The sequence below is a fragment of the Triticum aestivum genome, chromosome 6A (assembly GCF_018294505.1).
Source record: "Triticum aestivum cultivar Chinese Spring chromosome 6A, IWGSC CS RefSeq v2.1, whole genome shotgun sequence".
Classification (NCBI taxonomy): Eukaryota; Viridiplantae; Streptophyta; class Magnoliopsida; order Poales; family Poaceae; genus Triticum; species Triticum aestivum.
Window position 1 is genome coordinate 361137711 of NC_057809.1, and position 20074 is coordinate 361157784.

At 46.3% G+C, this 20074-nt stretch overlaps 1 protein-coding gene across 2 annotated transcripts in view; it reads right to left on the bottom strand.

Moving 5' to 3' along the window:
- LOC123127551 (alkaline phosphatase D) overlaps positions 1-7369 on the bottom strand; it is a 12334-nt gene extending 4965 nt beyond the window's left edge. For both annotated transcript variants that reach the window (XR_006462598.1, XM_044547285.1), the window contains exons 1-5: positions 7120-7369; positions 6790-7017; positions 6072-6193; positions 5781-5841; positions 237-377 (exon numbers count right to left, since the gene is read on the bottom strand). Coding sequence is in view for 1 of the 2 variants with exons in the window: in XM_044547285.1 (XP_044403220.1) it covers positions 237-377; positions 5781-5841; positions 6072-6193; positions 6790-7017; positions 7120-7251 (684 nt within the window). In the remaining variant the exon portion in view is untranslated. The remainder of the gene's footprint in view (positions 1-236; positions 378-5780; positions 5842-6071; positions 6194-6789; positions 7018-7119) is intronic.
- Positions 7370-20074: the final 12705 nt, after the last annotated feature.

Below are 20074 nucleotides of genomic sequence, written 5' to 3' on the forward strand. Positions count from 1 at the left end.
GTTGTTGAGTATAATGTTTATTTAGGGAACATAAGATAGTGTAAGATTTATTCTACCTTGCTACTCCAAGATGATCATGTACTCATATATATATGCCCACGAGGCTCAAGCAATATATCAACGATTTCACCAATCCCTCTCTATCCCTTCTAACACATACTTTGCAGTATCCTATATCCATTTCCACCAGAGTTTACCCTGTGTCTATTTTAGGACTAGTGAGAGAATATATTTACCTGAATTGAAGATCCAATGATGGTCATCTCTGACTGAGGACCACGTAGCTCCCTCTCCAGCCACTGCCACTGAGGATCTCCAAGTATAGTTCCATCACTTAAGAGTGGGTCTCTGTGATATCTGGTGTCCAACATTATTACCTGTAATAATGTATAAATATCTGTAGTGCACCTAAAATTAATAGTGAAGGGGAATCTTCAATGAAATTTGCAAACACACTGGTTCACTTTTGTGATTTTGACTGATAAATAACCCTTTTAGAGCATGTAGAAGTTGTCAACTGTTACGAAAGCAACTTAATATTATTAGGAGGCCAAAGGCAACATATATACAAGTACATGAGGATGCCAAAAGGCTAGAATGCAAAAGACCAAAAGTCATCACTAATATAACTCTAACACCCCCCCCCCCCTCCAACTCATGGTGGATCCACAACACTGAGTTTGGAGAGGTGAAATCTATGGTGTGCTCTAGTCTGTGCCTTCGTGAAGAAGTCCGCTAGCTGTAACTCGGAAGGTACATACTGAAGAGCAATAACATGATCCTGCACAACAGCGCGCACGTAGGAAGCATCAACACCAATATGCTTGGTAAGCTCATGCTTCATGGGGTCCCGTGCAATGTTGATAGCACCTGTACTGTCGGACAAGAGAGTGGTAGGTGTAGTAACAGAAACACCAAAATCCTCCAGTAGCCATCGTAACCAAGTCACCTCTGCCGTCAGAAGAGCCATAGCTCTCAACTCGGCCTCAGCACTCGAACGGGAAACTACAGTCTGTTTCTTCGTCTTCCAGTCAATGAGAGAACCACCAAGAAAAACATAGTAAGCAGAAAGTGAACGGCGATCCGAAGGATCACTAGCCCACGTAGCATCTGAATAGGCTTGGAGCTGTAATGAGCTAGAACGGGGGGAAAGGAGACGATGAGAGATCGTGCCACGAAGATATCGTAGAACACGAAGAAGGTGACTATAGTGAACTGAAGTGGGAGCGAAACAAACTGGCTCAAAATATGGACAGATATGAGATATCCGGACGAGTGACAGCAAGATAGACAAGACTCCCAACAAGATGACGGTAACGCGTCGGATCAGACAAGAGCTCGCCATCAGAAGCGCGAAGGTTAACATTGAGCTCCATAGGAGTCTCAGCAGTGCGCTCATTACTAAGAGCCGCACGAGCAAGAAGATCCTGAATATACTTTTCTTGGGAAATAGAAAAGCCATCAGAGGTGGAGGAAACCTCAATCCCAAGAAAGTAACATAGAGGACCAAGTTCAGACATAAGAAACTGCTCACTGAGACGGGCCTTAACAAAGGCAATGTACTCAGAATCATCGCCGGTGATGATCATGTCATCAACATATAGAAGAAGAGTGCGACCACCAGCAGAAAGGTGGACAAACAGCGCTGGGCGAAAAACCAGCTGCAGTGACCATAGAGGCAAAACGCTCAAACCAAGCACGGGGGGCTTGCTTAAGGCCATATAGAGAGCGACGAAGACGGCAAACCATGCCATCAGGAACTGAATACCCAAGTGGTGGCTGCATATAAACTTCCTCACGCAACTCACCATTAAGAAAAGCATTCTTAACATCAAGCTGAGACACAGACTAGTGGTGAACAGAGGCCACGGCAAGAAGTGTGCGGACAATAGTCATATGGGCCACAGGAGCAAAAGTCTCATCGTAATCACGACCATGCTCCTGCTGAAAGCCACGAGCCACAAGACGAGCTTTATAACGCTCAAGAGAACCATCAGAGCGAGTCTTAATCTTATAGACCCACTTACAAGTGATGGGACGAACACGGGAAGGAAGAGAAACCAGGTCCCACGTGCCATTGCGCTCAAGGGCAGCAATCTCCTCTGCCATCGCAAACTGCCATTCAGGATGAACAATAGCATCTCGATAAGAAGTCGGCTCAAGAACGGTGGAAAGACCATAGTGAGAAGGAGAATAACGGTCAGGGGGCGGACAAGGCCGAGAACGAAGACCATAAGTCGGGTGAGAGGAGGAAGACGACACATCAGAAGTAGAAGGCACATCTGTAGACTTATCCACAACATGTGAACGGCGAGTATAATGGAAAGGAAATGAGGGAAGAGGTCGAATCACTGAAGGTGGAGACGGGGAATGTATCGGTGATGAAGGTGGAGAAGGGGAATGTATCGGCGAATGAAGGTGGAGAAGGGGAAGGTATCGGTGATGAAGGTGGAGAAGGGGAAGGTACCGACGATGAAGGTGGAGAGTCATGCGATGAGGGAGGAGAAGAAAACGTAGGAGAGGACGGGGTCGGATCTGCAACAGCAAGATGAGGAGTAGGAATACTTGGCACAAAGGGTGGTGTATCTGGACATGTAAGAAAAGAGATGTCCTCCGTAGAAAAAAGCCGAGCAGGATGGACGTGGGTAGAAGGGACGAGATTCATCAAAGGTCACATCCCGGGAAATACGCATCCGGCGACCGACAGGATCCCAACACTGATAGCCCTTATGCTCATCACTGTATCCAAGAAAAACACACTCAACAGACTAAGCGGTCAATTTGGTGCGTTCACTAGGGGCAAGCAAAACATAGCAAACGCAACCAAACGAATGGAGCGCCGAATAATCGGGAGAACGACCAAAAAGATGCTCGAGAGGAATACCACCTTGTAGAGCAGCAGAAGGTTGAATGTTGATGAGATAGGTGGAAGTGGTAACAGCCTCAGCCCAAAAGTGAGGCGGAAGAGAGGTAGCAATCATCATTGCACGCGCCGTCTCAAGAAGGTGACGATGCTTGTGCTCAGCCACACCATTCTGAGCATGAGCACCAGGGCAAGAGAACTGAGTAAGAGTACCCTGCTCAGCAAGAAATCCTCGCAGTGCATGGGAGATATACTCACCAGCTGAATCTGCGCGAAAAACACGAATAGGAGTGGAAAACTGGGTATGAACCATGGCGGCAAAAAGGTTGTATATAGGTAAGACCTCACTACGAGAAGACATGAAATAGATCCAAGTGTACCGAGAAAAATCATCTATAAAGATAATATAGTAGCGATGACCCCCTTTCGAAGCGAAGGGAGCCAGACCCCAAACATCAGAGTGAATGAGATCAAAAGGACGCTCGGACACCGACTCACTGTGAGGATAGGGTAACTGAATCTGCTTACCAAGCCAACAACCCAGACAATCCAACAAAGCGTTACGAGAGACAGACCCCAGAACACCGCGATGAACCAAAGATGAGAGACGAGAACCACATAAATGGCCAAGACGATGATGCCACTGCTGAAAAGAGCTGGTAGATGCAGCTATAGGGGGTGTGAGACTGGCGGCGGTGGCAGCGGAGGGAAGACGAAGCCAGTCAAGCTCCCAGAGACCATCAGAGCGTCAAGGGCCAGCACCAAGCAGAGCGCCCGTGCGACGATCCTGAATAGAACATGAATCGAAGTCGAGAATAACCCTACAACTAGAGTCAACAATCTGACCACCAGATATGAGTTGCATGGTAAGTCAAGGAACATGAGCGACAGAGGGAACATGAAATGAAGAAGTGCTAAGAGTGCCTCGACTAGCTACAGGGAGGGGAGTGCCATCAGCTGTAAGAACACGAACATGAGACTCCACAGGTTGAATAGAGGTCAAAGTGGAAGAATCATAAGTCATATGAAAAGACGCTCCAGTATCAAGAATCCATGGGGATGTACCTGAATGAGTGGAAGGTGGTTTCTCAGTGCTAGAAGAGTTAGCCATAGAACCTGTAGAAACCGTCGGTGAAGAATCCCAAGCATCAAGCATGCATTTCAGCTGTGCAATCTCATGCACAGACAAGGACACGGCCGAAGAGGTCGAGGTAGAAACACCTGCCGATGATGAGCAATCGCCTCCACCTGTGGAAGCTGCATGCAGAGTCGACCGGGAGTAGCGAGTCAACGTAGAGCCGCATGAGAAAGCCACTAAGGGTGTCGACGTAGAGCGGTCACCGCCAAACACGGAAGCCGCGAGAGGAGTGTCGACGTAGAGCGACAATCACCGGGTGCGGAAGTCGTGGGAAGAGTCGACGTAGAGCGGCCACTGCCGTGCACGGAAGCTGCAAGAGGAGTCGACGTATAGCGACCAGCACAGCCTGTTGAACTCTGAAGGGGACAACATCGCAGACGGACATGCACCAAGCACCGAGCAATGGCGCATGTGTGAGACTGGATCAATATAGGGAACGCCTTCGAAAGTGTGTGGATGGCGACGAAGACGCAGGCCCGACCGAAACATCATGCCAGTTTCTTTTTCTTCCATTTTTTTGACAATAGCGAAAAGATCAGGCAACAGCCAAAGAATCAGGCCTCAGGCCAACAGCCGAGTCCCAAAGGCAGCACCCCAGGCCAAAAACGAAACAGACCAACTGCGGCGACTCGATTCAATCCAGCAGACGAACAGCCGAGGCGGAGCAGTTGACCTCCGATAGCTGCTGCCTCTGCTTGATCTGGAGAGCTCTCGATCTGGAGCGGATGGATGCCTAGACACGAAACAGCAGCAGCTATGAACGGATGCACGACCACTCGAGCGCCCGCGGACAGTAGCGGAAGGCAGCAGCGGCACGGACGAGGCCGATGGCCGACGGCGCCGCGAAAGGCAGCAGCGGCGCGGACGAGGCCGGCGACCAACGGCGCCGCGGAAGGCAGCAGGGGCGCGGACGAGGCCGGCGGCCGGCAGCCGCGGAGGAAGACAGACGGCCGGCGGCGACCTTGGAGGAATACAAGCGGCCAGCGGCTCAATCGATCGGGACACACTCCGATAGGATCCAACACAGCGATGGATCAGCTAATTGGACGTCAAGCACGTGTAGCAAAAGCAAAATCACGGCCGGCAAGAAAGAGAGCAACGGCGGCCGTGCAGGAGATTGGATCGGGAGTAGCACGAGTTGCGACGTGCGAAAAAAATACCTAGAGCTCTAATACCATGTTACGAAAGCAACTTAATATTATTATTAGGAGGCCAAAGGCAACATATATACAAGTACATGAGGATGCCAAAAGGCTAGAATGCAAAGACCAAAAGTCATCACTAATATAACTCTAACATCAACAACTCAAAACTTATGACGGTGCTCATTATATCTGCCAGGGTGCTATTTTATACTGGTTATAAACAATGAGTGTATTGTGTTTAACCATGCTGGACTTGACAAATATGGAGTAGCATACAAACTATATATGCAAAAGCAACATCAACTGAAAAGACAAGCACAAATCAGCATTCACAAGGTACCAGGTTGTTACAAACCTAACTTGTGATGGGGGTTTCCATGTAAGGAATATAAATAATGAAGCAAAAGATGCTGAAGGGATAACTAGAAGAGCTCAAATATTTATATTCTAGAAACCTATGAAATGGTACTTGGTTGCAAGTTATATAAGGATAAAGGGGGAACATGGTGCACACTGGAACAATCGCAAACATGTTTATGTATGCCTGTGGAGACATCCTATTTGAACAAGAGTTTGGCAAATATAATACTTCAAGTTTTACAGCAAAAGTTGCACATGGTATTATAGACTCTACCTTTACACGTTTTCCTTCGGGGCCAAACATGTATGAGGCATAAACACCTGCTTGTTTCCTCCTAAATAAACAAGAGAGGAAGTACTGTGAGGTTTCTGATGGCCTGCAACTTTAGGTGTGAAGATCCTGAAATATTCATAGAAGATTCGAATATTCTGCGGAAAAACAGATTTGCAAGAAACATCATAAAGCAAAAACAAAGGAATTCTGGAGCACCATCATTTACAAGGCAGTGACCGACAAAAGAAGATCAAGAACTCATAATTAATTCCAGCGGTCATGCGTATATACCGTGGACTGTCTTCGTCTTCATCCAGGAAATCTAATAGAAGCCTTTGGGATAACACTTTCCCACTATATTCCTTTCCTGCATCATTCACTCCATAATCATGGTCATCCCATGTTCCAATGACCTGCACATTATAGTGAACAATAGTGATGCCAAGTTCTTAATTAACTAGTCAAAGTGGAAATTTTGAAATAAGAAACGGTAACAAAGTTGCAGGAATCTTCATGTAAAACTGTCCCGATTCGCAAACATAGCACTGAGCAATAAAATGAACAAATAAAATTTTGTGGCAGCCTACTCCTCACTGCTCAGTTGTAGTAGATTAATATTCTAGATAGCATGAAATTGACTCCCTCACTGCTGTGGAATAATCAGTGTCATCAACATACTGCATTGCATGATATTGAATTTTGTAATGAAGACAAACACAACCCCAAAACCACAAGAAACCTCCCCCACCCAGCTCCAACAAACCATGTTTTGGACTTGCAGACACAGAGACCAGACAAAACAATGGACTATTTAACCCTGTACTAATAAAGAAGCAAAATCTCACAAGACAGTGAAGTCACTAGCAACAACAGTTGGTGCCATCAGGAAACGGAACTGGTCCTGGTCGACCCTAAAGAAACAAAATCTAACGACCGACTACCGAATACACAGGCAATGGCAATTGACCACAGCTAGCAATTTCAAGAGAGCAAACGACGGGGAGCTCACCCTAGCCCTCTCCCTCAGCTTGGCGTACCCCGGGTTAGCCTTGGCCAGCTCGTACTTCCGGCGCAGCTCCTCCTCGGTCGCCGGGTAGAAGCGCGGCACGTTCCTCCAGGGCCCCACCGTGCGCTCCCTCCCGAACACCCGGAACGGGCGCTTGTTGTCCCCGTAGACGTTGTCCCCGAGCCAGATGAAGACCTGCGGGTCGAACCCCACGATGGCCTCCCACACGGGCTGCAAGGAAACAACAGCAAACAGACCCCCGTCACCTCCATCCACTCAAGCAAGGGCAAGAAAGTTGAGGCCAGGCGGTGCAGCGGGCGTTCCGTCGAGCACCTGGGGCGCGCTCTGGTTGGCGCAGGAGCCAAATGCGATCCTGGACACCACGGCGGTGGTGTTGGGGGCGGCGCGGAGGGAGGGGAAGAAGAGGATGAGAAGGAAGAGATGGACGAGCCGGGAGCCGGCCATTGGTGCGAGCGAGCTTGAGAGCAGAGAGGAGAAATGGTGGGGGGTTCCGCGGAGAAGTGGGGATATTCCAGTTCCCACGTTTTCCTTTTTTTCCCGAATTGCATCGATGGATCCTGGTGATACGTGTGATGTGGTACAAAGCAGGTGGGTGGCGGACGAGGGAAGAAACAGCTTGATGACCCTATTTTCTTTTCTTTTTTCTAATATATACTTCCTTCGTTTCTAAATATAACTCTTTCTGAAAATTTTAATATGAACTACACATAAAACAAAATAAATGAATCTGTACTCTAAAATATGGCATCTTTATTGAAATCTCTAAAAAACTTACATTTAGAAATGGAGAAAGTACCTGTGATGATACCCCGTGCATTGTTGCGGGAACCTTACGACAAAAATATCTAAAACTAACACAAGTGAATAAACTAAAGTAGTAGAAAATACAGATAATATGAAATAGAAAAAAATTGAACTGCATTCAAAAGAATGTCGTTTCTATGACAAAAGAAATAAAGGGTGCGTTACGTATTTATGTTGCAATCGCCGAACACATATACAATCAACACAAAAAATAATGTAAACGTAACTTATGACTTACATATATGAATTGATGCTATATCTATACTATTTATAAAAGAGCAAACATTTATACCTAGGCCCCGCCGCCGCCGGCCGCCCCCGCCCCCGTCCCCTCCTCCCCTCCCCCCACTTTCCTCGGATCCGCTCCGTGCCGACTCCCCGGGAGGTGGTCGGGGCGGCGCGAGCCCTGCCTCCCCTTCGGCCGCCCTCGTCGCTCCTTCCCTCCCTGCCGTCGTCGACAGGCGCCCCCGGCGCTGGCCGGGTGGTGTTGGCGGCGGCGGGGCCTGCCTGTCCCCGCGCGCGCGGCTCCCTGCCTGGGGCATGGGGGCGGCGGTGGTGCCCCTCGGCCTGATGACGGCTCGGCGTCCCGATGCGGTGGCCGGCGGCTCGCCCGGTGGTGGCGCGGCCCCTTGGCGGCGAGACGGCGTGGTGGCGCTGGTTGGCCGGTGGTCCTAGCGGGGCGGCCCCCGGCATGGCTTCATCGTCGTCTGTGTGGTGAGGTGGTGGAGCAGCTCAGACGGGGGGTAGCGACGCCGACGGCATGCCAGCTGCGGCGTGGAGGCGGGAGTTGTCCGGGCCTCTGAGGGCCCGGCCGGACCTGTGGGGTCACGGGCCCGGCAGGCTCCCGCTTTGGCGTCCGGTCGGCTACCGTCGTGGACGGTGGAGGTCGGGGCCTCTAGTATGCTGAGGGTGCTGCTGCCCTAGTCCCGGCTCCCCTTCCTCGCTGTGTAGGCCATCTTCGCGGTGCCGTGGTGAGACAGCGTGGGAAGCTTCGTGTCTGTGTGCACAGGGTGGCAGTCGGTTTGGTGGCGAGCACTGGAGTGCCTGAGGTGGAGGATGGGATCGGGAGAAATCCCTGTTGGCTTGACCGACACCGACGCGGTGGCGCCTGAGGGTGCCATCGGACCTTCCTGGAGGGCGTCGGGGCTACCCTTCCTCTTTCCTCACCGTGTACCGAGGGAAACCCTTGGCATCAGCGTCGTCATCGTCGCGTCCCTTCTTGGAGGTGTTGATTGGTACCGGTGCTTCGGAGTCTCAGAGCTTGGGGGGACGATTTTTGGTGGAAGCAGTGGTCACGAGGCTCCGTCGTCTTTGTCGATCCGCCATTATCGGCATTTGTTTCTTTTATTTTTTTCTCTTTCTTTTCTTTTTGAGCGTGGTTGTGCTGCTTCTGTCCCAGCACCTATCATCGATTGTATCGGATGTTTGCTTTGTAATACAAAGCGGGGGGACCTTTTTCTCATTAGTCTCATCTAATTAGATCTAACCGTCACAATTAATCTAATCCAATATCTAATGTGCGCTTAGCAATTATCGGGGAGCGGACCACTCCGTCTACAAAGCAACCGGTTCGCGCGAAGGTTGGCCTCTGTTTCCCTGCAGGCCCGCTCGGAAGAGTCATACGCAGCACAGGCACTCCTGAAGCTACGCGCAACAAGAACTCCAAGAGGCCGGTCCCCCAACAAAGCATTTTTTGAAGATGGAGCTCTACAGAGAAAAGAGCCCACCAAAGATCTCAAAGACTAACTTCCGTGACCTTTGACGCGCTCGGGGGCTACTCACTGTGCCCAACAGCCGGCCTGCCGATGGGCCCACCATATACCCAACGACAGTAACGATCCCGGAGGAAGGGATAGACGTCCCTGGATCATCTTGGCCTCCAAGTTGACGGCGGCGGGCACCTAGATCGCATTTTTTTAGAACGAAGACGCTAAAAGCGTCCGGTTTTAAATTAATAAAGCCCACATAAGGCAAGATCCAACAGGTTCAACACATAACAACAAAGATAAAACGGCCGCAGCCAAGATACGGTACATGCTACCGGCCGAAGCCTGCAAATGGGAGAGAAGCAACATAAAGCACTAGGCCGGACCAAAAGGTCAGAACCTACAGCAGGCTAGTGACGGGTATCAATCTGGATCAACCGAATCCGCTCCATAGCCTCCGTCATCCGATCCGCATCACGCCGTTTCCCCAACGGCGTCCATGTCTGAAGAAATAAGTGGCATTTGAAAATAATGTCAGCCGGGTGAGAAGGAAATTTGTGCTCGATAGTCATCTTATTGCGAGTGGTCCAAATGGACCACAACAAAGCTCCGACGCAACTCCATAAGACACGGCCGAAGCCACCCCTATGAGCGACTAGCAAAGCGCGCAGGTCCAAGGCTGAGCGGGGATTCCAGTTCTGACCGAAAGCCTCCCTAACCGCACTCCAAGCAAAGCGAGCGAGGTGATAGTTAAAAAATATGTGGTTGGCATCTTCATGTTGACCACATAACACGCAAGAGTCGTCGGAGGGCCCATTCCTAGATCGCATCTCCCCATGTAAAACCTTAGCCTCCACCGTGTACATAAGGGAAGGCTAGGAGGCTCGCATTGTCATCTACTGTCTGGTAGAACAACTCTCGGTAGTCATCTCTCCTTACACCATTGTAATCCCATGCACGAGGTATCCCCCACCATGAATAACAACAAGCAAGAGTGTAGGACGTAGGGTATTACTCTTCGAAGGCCCAAACTTGGGTAAATACCTCGTGTGACCTCCGATATTTGACTTTCAGCTACGCAAGGCACCCCGCCGAGGGTACTGACGAAAATCTGCACCGTTAGTACTCCTACACCTGTCGCAACGCCGACACAGACGACACAAGCTGCTCTTCCGCCATGACTGCGTAGGACGAGGGTGATGGAAATATGCCCTAGAGGCAATAATAAAGTTGTTATTATTATATTTCCTTATCATGATAAAGGTTTATTATTCATGCTAGAATTGTATTGATCGGAAAATTAATATATGTGTGGATACATAAACAAATACCGTGTCCCTAGTAAAGCCTCTACTATACTAGCTCGTTGATCAAAGATGGTTAAGGTTTCCTAATCATAGACATGTGTTGTCACTGATAACGGGATCACATCATTAGGAGAATGATGTGATGGACAAGACCCATTCGTTAGCTTAGCATATGACCGTTTAATTTATTGCTATTGCTTTCTTAATGTCAAATACATATTCCTTCGACTATGAGATCATGCAACTCCCGAATACCGAGGAATACCTTATGTGCTATCAAACGTCACAACGTAACTGGGTGATCATAAAGATGCTCTACAGGTATCTCCGAAGGTGTCTGTTGAGTTGGCATGGATCAAGATTAGGATTTGTCACTCCGTGTATCGGAGAGGTATCTTTGGGCCCTCTCGGTAATACATATCACAAGAAGCTTGTAAGCAATGTGACTAAGGAGTTAGTTACGAGATGGTGTATTATGGAATGAGTAAAGAGACTTGCCGGTAATGAGATTGAACTAGGTATGAGGATACCGACGATAGAATCTCGGGCAAGTAACAAACCGATAGACAAAGGGAATTACGTATGTTGTCATAAGGTTCGAATGATAAATATCTTCGTAGAATATGTAGGAACCAATATGGGCATCCAGGTTCTACTATTGGTTATTGACCAGAGAGGCGTCTCGGTCATGTCTACATCATTCTCAAAACTATAGGGTCCGCGCGCTTAACATTCGTTGACGATATAGTATTATATGAGTTATGTATGTTGGTGATCGAATGTTGTTCGGAGTTTGTAATAAGATCATGGACATGACGAGGAGCTCCGGAATAGTCTGGAGGTAAAGATTGATACATGGGATAATAGTGCTTGGCTTCCGAAAAGGTTCCGGAATTCACCGGAAGGGATTTCGAATGTTTCCCGAAATGTTCTGGTGTGAGAACACTTTATTTGGGCCAAGGGGTAAAGCCCACGAGGTTTTTGGTAAGTGCAAAAGGCAGTTTTGCGGAGGCCAGGGACCCTGGCGTCTGGTCCTAGAGTCCGAGAAGGACTCTTGCCTTTCGGACAAAACCTACTTTGAGGAGGCTTTTACTCCAAGTTTCGACCCTAGGGCTCAACATATAAATGGAGGAGCAGGGCTAGCACCCAAGAAACATCAAGATTCACCAAGTCGTGTGCCAGCAACCCCGTTCCCTCTAGTTTTTCCTCCATCATAGTTTTCGTTATGCTTGGCGAAGCCCTACGGAGATTGTTCTTCACCACCACCGTCACCACGTCGTCGTGCTGTCGAAACTCATCTACTACTTCGCTCTCTCTTGTTGGATCGAGAAGGCGAGGACGTCATCGAGTTGAACGTGTGCTGAACACGGAGGTGCCGTACGTTCGTTACTTGATCGGGACGGATCGTGAAGGTCTACGACTACATCAACCACATTGATAAACGCTGCCGCTTAGCGATCTTCAAGGGTATGAATATGCTCTCCCCTTCTCGTAGTTATGCATCTCCATGGATAGATCTTGCGTGTGCGTAGAAATTTTTTGTTTCCATGCAACTTTCCCCAACAGTGGCATCCCAGCCAGGTCTATCCGTAGATGATATGCATGAGTAGAACACAAAGGAGTTGTGGGTAGTGATGGTCAAAGTGCTTACCACCAACATCTTATTTTGATTCGGCAATATTGTGGAATGAAGCATCCCAGACTAACCATACATGTCCACCCACATGAGACCGATTCCACCGACTGGCATGCAACTTGTTTTGCATAAAGGTGGCTGGCGGGTGTCTGTTTCTCCTACTTTACATGAATCGAATTTGACTACGACCGGTCCTTGAAGAAGGTTAAAACAGCAAAATTGATAATCACCATTGTGGTTTTGCGTACTTAAGAACGGTTCTTGCAAGAAGCCCGTAGCAGCCACGCAAAACTTGCAACAAGAAAGTAGAGGATGTCTAACTTGTTTTTGCATGGCATGTTGTGATGTGATATGATCAAGAAGTGATGTGATATACGTTGTTGTATGAGATGATCATGTTTTGTAATATCGACAACCCGCAAGAGCCTTAGGGTTGTCTCTTAATTATTGTATGAAATGCAAGCACCATGTAATTGCTTTACTTTATGGCTATGCATTAGCAATAGTTGTAGAAGCAACAGTTGGCGAGATGAACCCAATGCAACGATGGAGATCAAGGTGTCGAGCTGGTGACGATGGAGATCATGATGATGCTTCGGAGATGGTGATCAAAAGCACAAGATGTTAATGGCCATATCATGTCACATATTTTGATTGCATGTGATGTTTATCCTTTATGCATCTTATTTTGCTTGCATTATAAGATGATCCATTCACTAAATTTCAAGATAAAGTGTTCTCCCCAAATATGCACCGTTGCCAAAGTTCATTGTTTTAAAGCACCTCATGATGATCGGGTGTGATAGACTCTACGTTCAGATACAACGGGTGTAAGACAGTTTTACACACGCAGAATACTTGGGTTAAACTTGACGAGCTTAGCATGTACAGATATGGTCTCGGAACACTGGAGACCGAAAGGTCAAACGTGAGTCATATAGTAGATGTGATTAACATATATATGTTCACCATTGATGACTACCCCATCTCATGTGATGATCGGACATGGGTTAGTTGATTTGGATCATGAATCACTTACATAACTTGAGGGATGTTTATTTAAGTGGGAGTTCATTAGTAATTTGATTAATTGAACTTAATTTATCATGAACTTACTCTTAAATAGTTTTTGCATATCTATGTTGTAAATCATGGCATGTGCTACCGTTCCCCTGAATTTTAATGCATTCCTAGAGAAAGCTAAGTTGAAAGATGGTGGTAGCAACTACACGCATTAGGTCCATAACTTGAGGACTATCCTCATTGCTGCATAGAAGAATGATGTCCTTGATGCTCCTCTAGGTGACAGACCTGCTGCACGAGCTACTGCAGATGTTATGAACGTCTGGCAGACTCAATCTGATGACTACTCAATAGTTCAGTGTGCCATGCTTTACGGCTTAGAACCAGGACTTCAAAGACGTTTTGAACGTCACGGAGCATATGCGATGTTCCAAGAGCTGAAATTGATATTTCAAGCTAATGCCCGGGTTGAGAGATATGAAGTCTCCAACAAGTTCTATAGCTACAAGATGGAGGAGAATAGTTCTGTCAATGAACACATACTCAAAATTGTTGGGTAACATAGCATGCAATTTCAAAAAAAAATCCTACGATCACGCAAGATCTATCTAGGAGATGCATAGCAACGAGAGGGGGAGAGTGTGTCCACATACCCTCGTAGACCGAAAGCGGAAGCGTTAGGTTAACGCGATTGATGTAGTCGAACATCTTCACCATCCAACCGATCTAGTATCGAACGTACGGCACCTCCGAGTTTAGCACATGTTCAGCTCGATGACGTCCCTTGATGACCCAAAAGTATAAGGGATCGATCGTAGTCCTTTCGATAAGTAAGAGTGTCTAACCCAACGAGGAGCAGAAGGAAATGATAAGCGGTTTCCAGCAAGGTATTCTCTGCAAGTACTGAAATAAGTGGTAACAGATGGTTTTGTGATAGGATAGTTTGTAACGAGCAACAAGTAACAAAAGTAAATAAAGTTCAGCAAGTGTCCCAATCCTTTTTGTAGCAAAGGACAAGCCTGGACAAACTCTTATATGATGTAAAGCGCTCCCGAGGACACATGGGAATATCGTCAAGCTAGTTTTCATCACGCTCATATGATTCGCGTTCGGTACTTTGATAATTTGGTATGTGGGTGGACCGGTGCTTGGGTACTGCCCTTACTTGGACAAGCATCCCACTTATGATTAACCTCTATTTCAAGCATCCGCAACTACAACAAAAGTATTAAGGTAAACCTAACCATAGCATGAAACATATGGATCCAAATCAGCCCCTTACAAAGCAACGCATAAACTAGGGTTTAAGCTTCTGTCACTCTAGCAACCCATCATCTACTTATTACTTCCCAATGCCTTCCTCTAGGCCCAAATAATGATTAAGTGTCATGTAGTCGACGTTCACATAACACCACTAGAGGAGAGACAACATACATCTCATCAAAATATTGAACGAGTACCAAATTCACATGACTACTAATAGCAAGACTTCTCCCATGTCCTCAGGAACAAAAGTAACTACTCACAAAGCATAAACATGTTCATAATTAGAGGGGTATTAATGTGCATATAGGATCTGAACATATGATCTTCCACCAATTAAACCAACTATCATCAACTACAAGGAGTAATTAACACTACTAGCAACCTACTAGCACCAATCCCGGACTTGGAGACAAGAATTGGATACAAGAGATGAACTAGGGTTTTGAGAGGAGATGGTGCTGATGAAGATGTTGATGGAGATTGCCCTCTCCCGATGAGAGGAGCGTTGGTGATGACAATGGCGATGATTTCCCCCTCCGCGAGGGAAGTTTCCCCGGCAGAACAGCTCCGCCAGAGCCCTAGATTGGTTCCGCCAAGGTTCCGCCTCGTGGCGGCGGAGTTTCATCCGAGAAGATGGCTTGTTATTTTTTCCCATCGAAAGACTTAATATAGCAAAAGATGGCCACCAGGGGGCCCATGAGGTAGGGAGCGCGCCCAGGGGTGTAGGGCGCGCCCCCCACCCTCGTGGGCAGGGTGTGGCCCCCTGGTGAATCTCTTCCGCTGAGTATTTTTTATATATTTGGAAAACGTCTTCCATGAAGTTTCAGGACTTTTGGAGCTGTGCAGAATAGGTCTCTAATATTTGCTCCTTTTCCAGCCCAGAATCCCAGCTGCCGGCATTCTCCCTCTTTATGTAAACCTTGTAAAATAAGAGAGAATAGGTATAAGTATTGTGACATAATGTGCAATAACAGCCCATAATGCAATAAATATCGATATAAAAGCATGATGCAAAATGGACGTATCAACTCCCCCAAGCTTAGACCTCGCTTGTCCTCAAGCGAAAAGCCGAAATCGAAAAATATGTCCACATGTTTAGAGATAGAGGTGTCGATAAAAATAAAACACGGACATGAGGGCATCATGATCATTCTTAGAACAACAACTTATATAATTCTTCTCATATGATTTCTTATGCTAGAGTAATAATTCAATCACAATCTCAAGTATGAATAGTAAACTTCATTGAAAACTAACAAACTATAATCTCAGTCATTGGAGCAATTTCAATTTATCATAACATAGGAGAGAGTCAATATATAAGAGCTTTTCAGCAAGTCCACATACTCAACTATCATATAGTCTTTCACAATTGCTGACACTCACGCAATACTTATGGGTATGGAGTTTTAATCGGACATATAGAAAGATAGGGGCTTATAGTTTTTCCTCCCAACGTTTTACCTCAAGGGTAATGTCAACAGTAATAGTTCATGAAAACTCACATCCAATTAGCCATATATACCAGGATCTTTCCAACATACCATGCTTGCCAAAGGATAAAATGTAAAAAGGAAGGGTGAAGATCACCATGACTCTTATGCAATGTAGGAGATAAAAGTAAAAGATAAGCCCTTCGCAGAGGGAAGAAGAGGTTGTCATGCGCCTTTATGGTTGGATGCACAAAATCTTAATGCAAAAGAATGCCACTTTATATTGCCACTTGTGATATGGACCTTTATTATGCAGTCTGTCGCTTTTATTTCTTCCATATCACACGATCGTATAAAGCTTATTTTCTCCCACACTAATAAGTCATACATATTTAGAGAGCAATTTTTATTGCTTGCACCGATGACAACTTACTTAGAAGATCTTACTCAATCCATAGGTAGGTATGGTGGACTCTGATGGCAAAACTGGTTTAAGGGTATTTGGAAGCACAAGTAGTATCTCTACTTGGTGTGATGAATTTGGCTAGCACGAGGGGGAAAGGCAAGCTCAACATGTTGGAGGATCCATGACAATATAATTTATCTTAGATGTAAGAATACATAACCCATTATGTTGTCTTCCTTGTCCAATGTCAACTCTTTAGCATGTCATATTTTAATGAGTGCTCACAATCATAAAAGATGTCCAAGATAGTATATCTATATGTGAAGACCTCTCTTTCTTTATTACTTCTTATTAATTGCAACGATGAACAAAACTATGTTTGTCAACCCTCAACAACTTTTATTCATCATACTTTTTCTATGTGAGCTCATTACTCTCCATAAGACTCACATGATCTCTTTGTTTCTTTTTATTTCTTTCTCTTTTCTTTTATTTCTTTAGGATCATGGAAAATAATCAAGCCCTTGACTCATCACTAATATTCATTATATAGCTCACAAACTCAATTACATAGAAGGATTATAAAGCAAAACTCACAACTAGATCATACTGATACGTCCCCGTCGTATCTACTTTTCCAAACACTTTTGCCCTTGTTTTGGACTCTAACTTGCATGATTTGAATGGAACTAACCCGGACTGACGCTGTTTTCAGCAGAATTACCATGGTGTTATTTATGTGGAGAAACAAACGTTCTCGGAATGACCTAAAACTTCACGGAGCAACTTTTTAGAAAATATGAAAAATACCTACAAAAGATGAAGGCCAGGGGGCCCACCACCTGTCCACGAGGGTGGGGGCGCGCCCCCCTACCTCGTGGGCCCCCTGATGCCTCTCCAACTCCAACTCCAACTCCATATATTGTGTTTCGGGGAGAGAAAAAATCAGAGAGAAGAATTCATCGCGTTTTATGATATGGAGCCGCCGCCAAGCCCTAAAACCTCTCGGGAGGGCTGATCTGGAGTCCGTTCGGGGCTCCGGAGAGGGTATCTGTCGCCATCGTCATCACCAACCATCTTCCATCACCAATTTCATGATGCTCACCGCCGTGCATGAGTAATTCCATCGTAGGCTTGCTGGACGGTGATGGGTTGGATGGGATCTATCATGTAATCGAGTTAGTTTTGTTAGGGTTTGATCCCTAGTGTCCACTATGTTCTGAGATTGATGTTGCTATGACTTTGCTATGCTTAATGCTTGTCACTAGGGCCCGAGTGCCATGATTTCAGATCTGAACCTATTATGTTTTCATCAATATATGAGTGTTCTTGATCCTATCTTGCAAGTCTATAGTCACCTATTATCTATACTACTATTAAACGAGAGAAGTTCAGGCCAGCGGACGAAAACTCTGCCCGTAAAACAACCCACGCCCGCACGAGTGTACAGGTAAACCCACGTCCTTTTCTCAAAAAAATAATCAGTAAACAACCCACGCCCAAAATACACGGAGAGTCATACACGGAAAACAACATGGAAACAACTAAGCTCAATTTGCGGGAATCAATCCAGGCTCGACGTCCAGATTACATGCCCCTGCGCAGCCGCTGAGGCACCCGACAACGGCCGCGACGTCGCTGCCCTGCGCAGCCGCCGAGGCATCCGACGACGGCCGCGACGTCGCCGCCCTGCGCAGCCGCCGAGGCATCCGACTACGGCCGCGACGACGAGGTCGCCGAGTCACTCGACGACGGCCACGACGACGTGCTGTTCCCAAGACAGGTGCAGCTGCACAGACGCCCTGCCACGGCCGCGACGAGGATCTCCTCGCCGACATAGGTGCTTGCTCTTCTCTCATTCACAACTTCGAAAGGCTTTTACATGTTGCTGCCGTGCTCCTTTCTCAACCTGTTCATGTGATCCATCAATTGTTCTGGTTGAATGAAATTATGAAAAACAAGGAAAGTGTATGAACTGATGGCATATGGCATGACCATATGCTAACAATCCTTGTTGTCCGTACCTGACCTAAACCTGACGTCGTTTCATGAATCCTTGTCAAGTGAGCATTGTACTGACCTCACCTAAATGCCTCATCAAGCTGCATATGAACAGGTTCAATTCTCAGATCCAAATATGAACACACATAAAGTCACTCTGAGATACACCTACATGAATATTAATGCAAAAGGAATTCAATTGGCGACTAAGTATTAACCCAGCTTGCATGTTAAACAGTAGGATGGAGTTGAACATAAAACACTACTCTATCTAAGTTGTGGTAATAGTATTCCTTCAGTTACAATTGTGTGATACCATTCTTGACATTCACAGGGTTGAAGGACTTCATATGGCCCCAACCAGTCCCAACAGGGCGCGCACCCCGTTCCAGGATATAAGCAACAACCAATCCTTGGGTGATGAGCATTACACAACCACCCAATTTCAGTTTTTGTACCCCAACTGCTGAATTGTGACATTATGTGCAGACCCTAAAGAAGTAAAAAGGCAGAGGGATAGAGAGCGGTATGCACAAAATAAGGATGAGATTAATAAGAGACGACATGAGGCCTACAAACAGAAGAAAATTGCCTCTGCTGAGATCAGTGGGGCACAAACACAGCTGGGTGTATCACAAGGTAATAAAGATGAACTTCATTCTTCATTATATATATTGCTATATATAAATGATCTATTCTTCATCTACTCAGGCAGTAATGAGATTAATAAAGATGAACTTCATTCTCCACACAATATATTTGTATATATAAATGATCTATTCTTCATCTACTCAGGCAGTAATGAGATTAATAAAGATGAACTTCATTCTCCACACAATATATTTGTATATATAATGATCTATTCTTCATCTACTCAGGCAGTAATGAGATTAAGAATCGTATGGAAAGGGAGCGGTATGCACGAAATAGGGAGGAAATATTAAAGCGACAGCGACAAACCCGCGAGCAAAATAAGCATATTGCTGCCGTCCTTGATGGCAGTAACATTGTAACGCAAGTGCCGGCTACCGGACAATCTGCAGTCACACAACTGCAGAACATAACAAGTGCAGGGGGTGCGGTACCAAATTCCGTTCATTTGACCAGAGACAATGTGGACGATGAGTCCCATTGGTTGCACAGAAATGATGCGTACCAGATGCAACGGAAGTCAAGACAGCTGACACCCACACAAATGTCACTAGATGAGAACCCCCAACTCAGTGCAATCGACAAGCTACATATGCCAGAAGAGTCTTCTGAAAAAAAGGGTTAGTTGTCCGATCTATTAATGGTGCTAAATTATGTGGTGTTTATTCTTCTCTGCAGGTCAAAACACACATCATCAAATTGGTACTTTTGGTGGTACCACCCTGTACATAAAAAGTGTCCATCTCTGCTGCTTACTCTTTTGTGCCAAATAAATGTTTTCAGCCAACGACCACGCCAAAGATGCATACGGACTACTGGAGCCCGATGTGCACACGATAAACATTGATGGTCCGCATAATGTCATTTTTAGATTCATCTCCCCACTATGCATAACAGCAAATGGGCATCATTTACTACTCCTAACACACTATTATTCAATGTTCACAAACAGAATGCTTGGGAGACGGGAACCAAGGAGAAAAAAATGGAGACATAGACCATGATGAAGAAGCTAGGATCTTCGCCCAATCAGG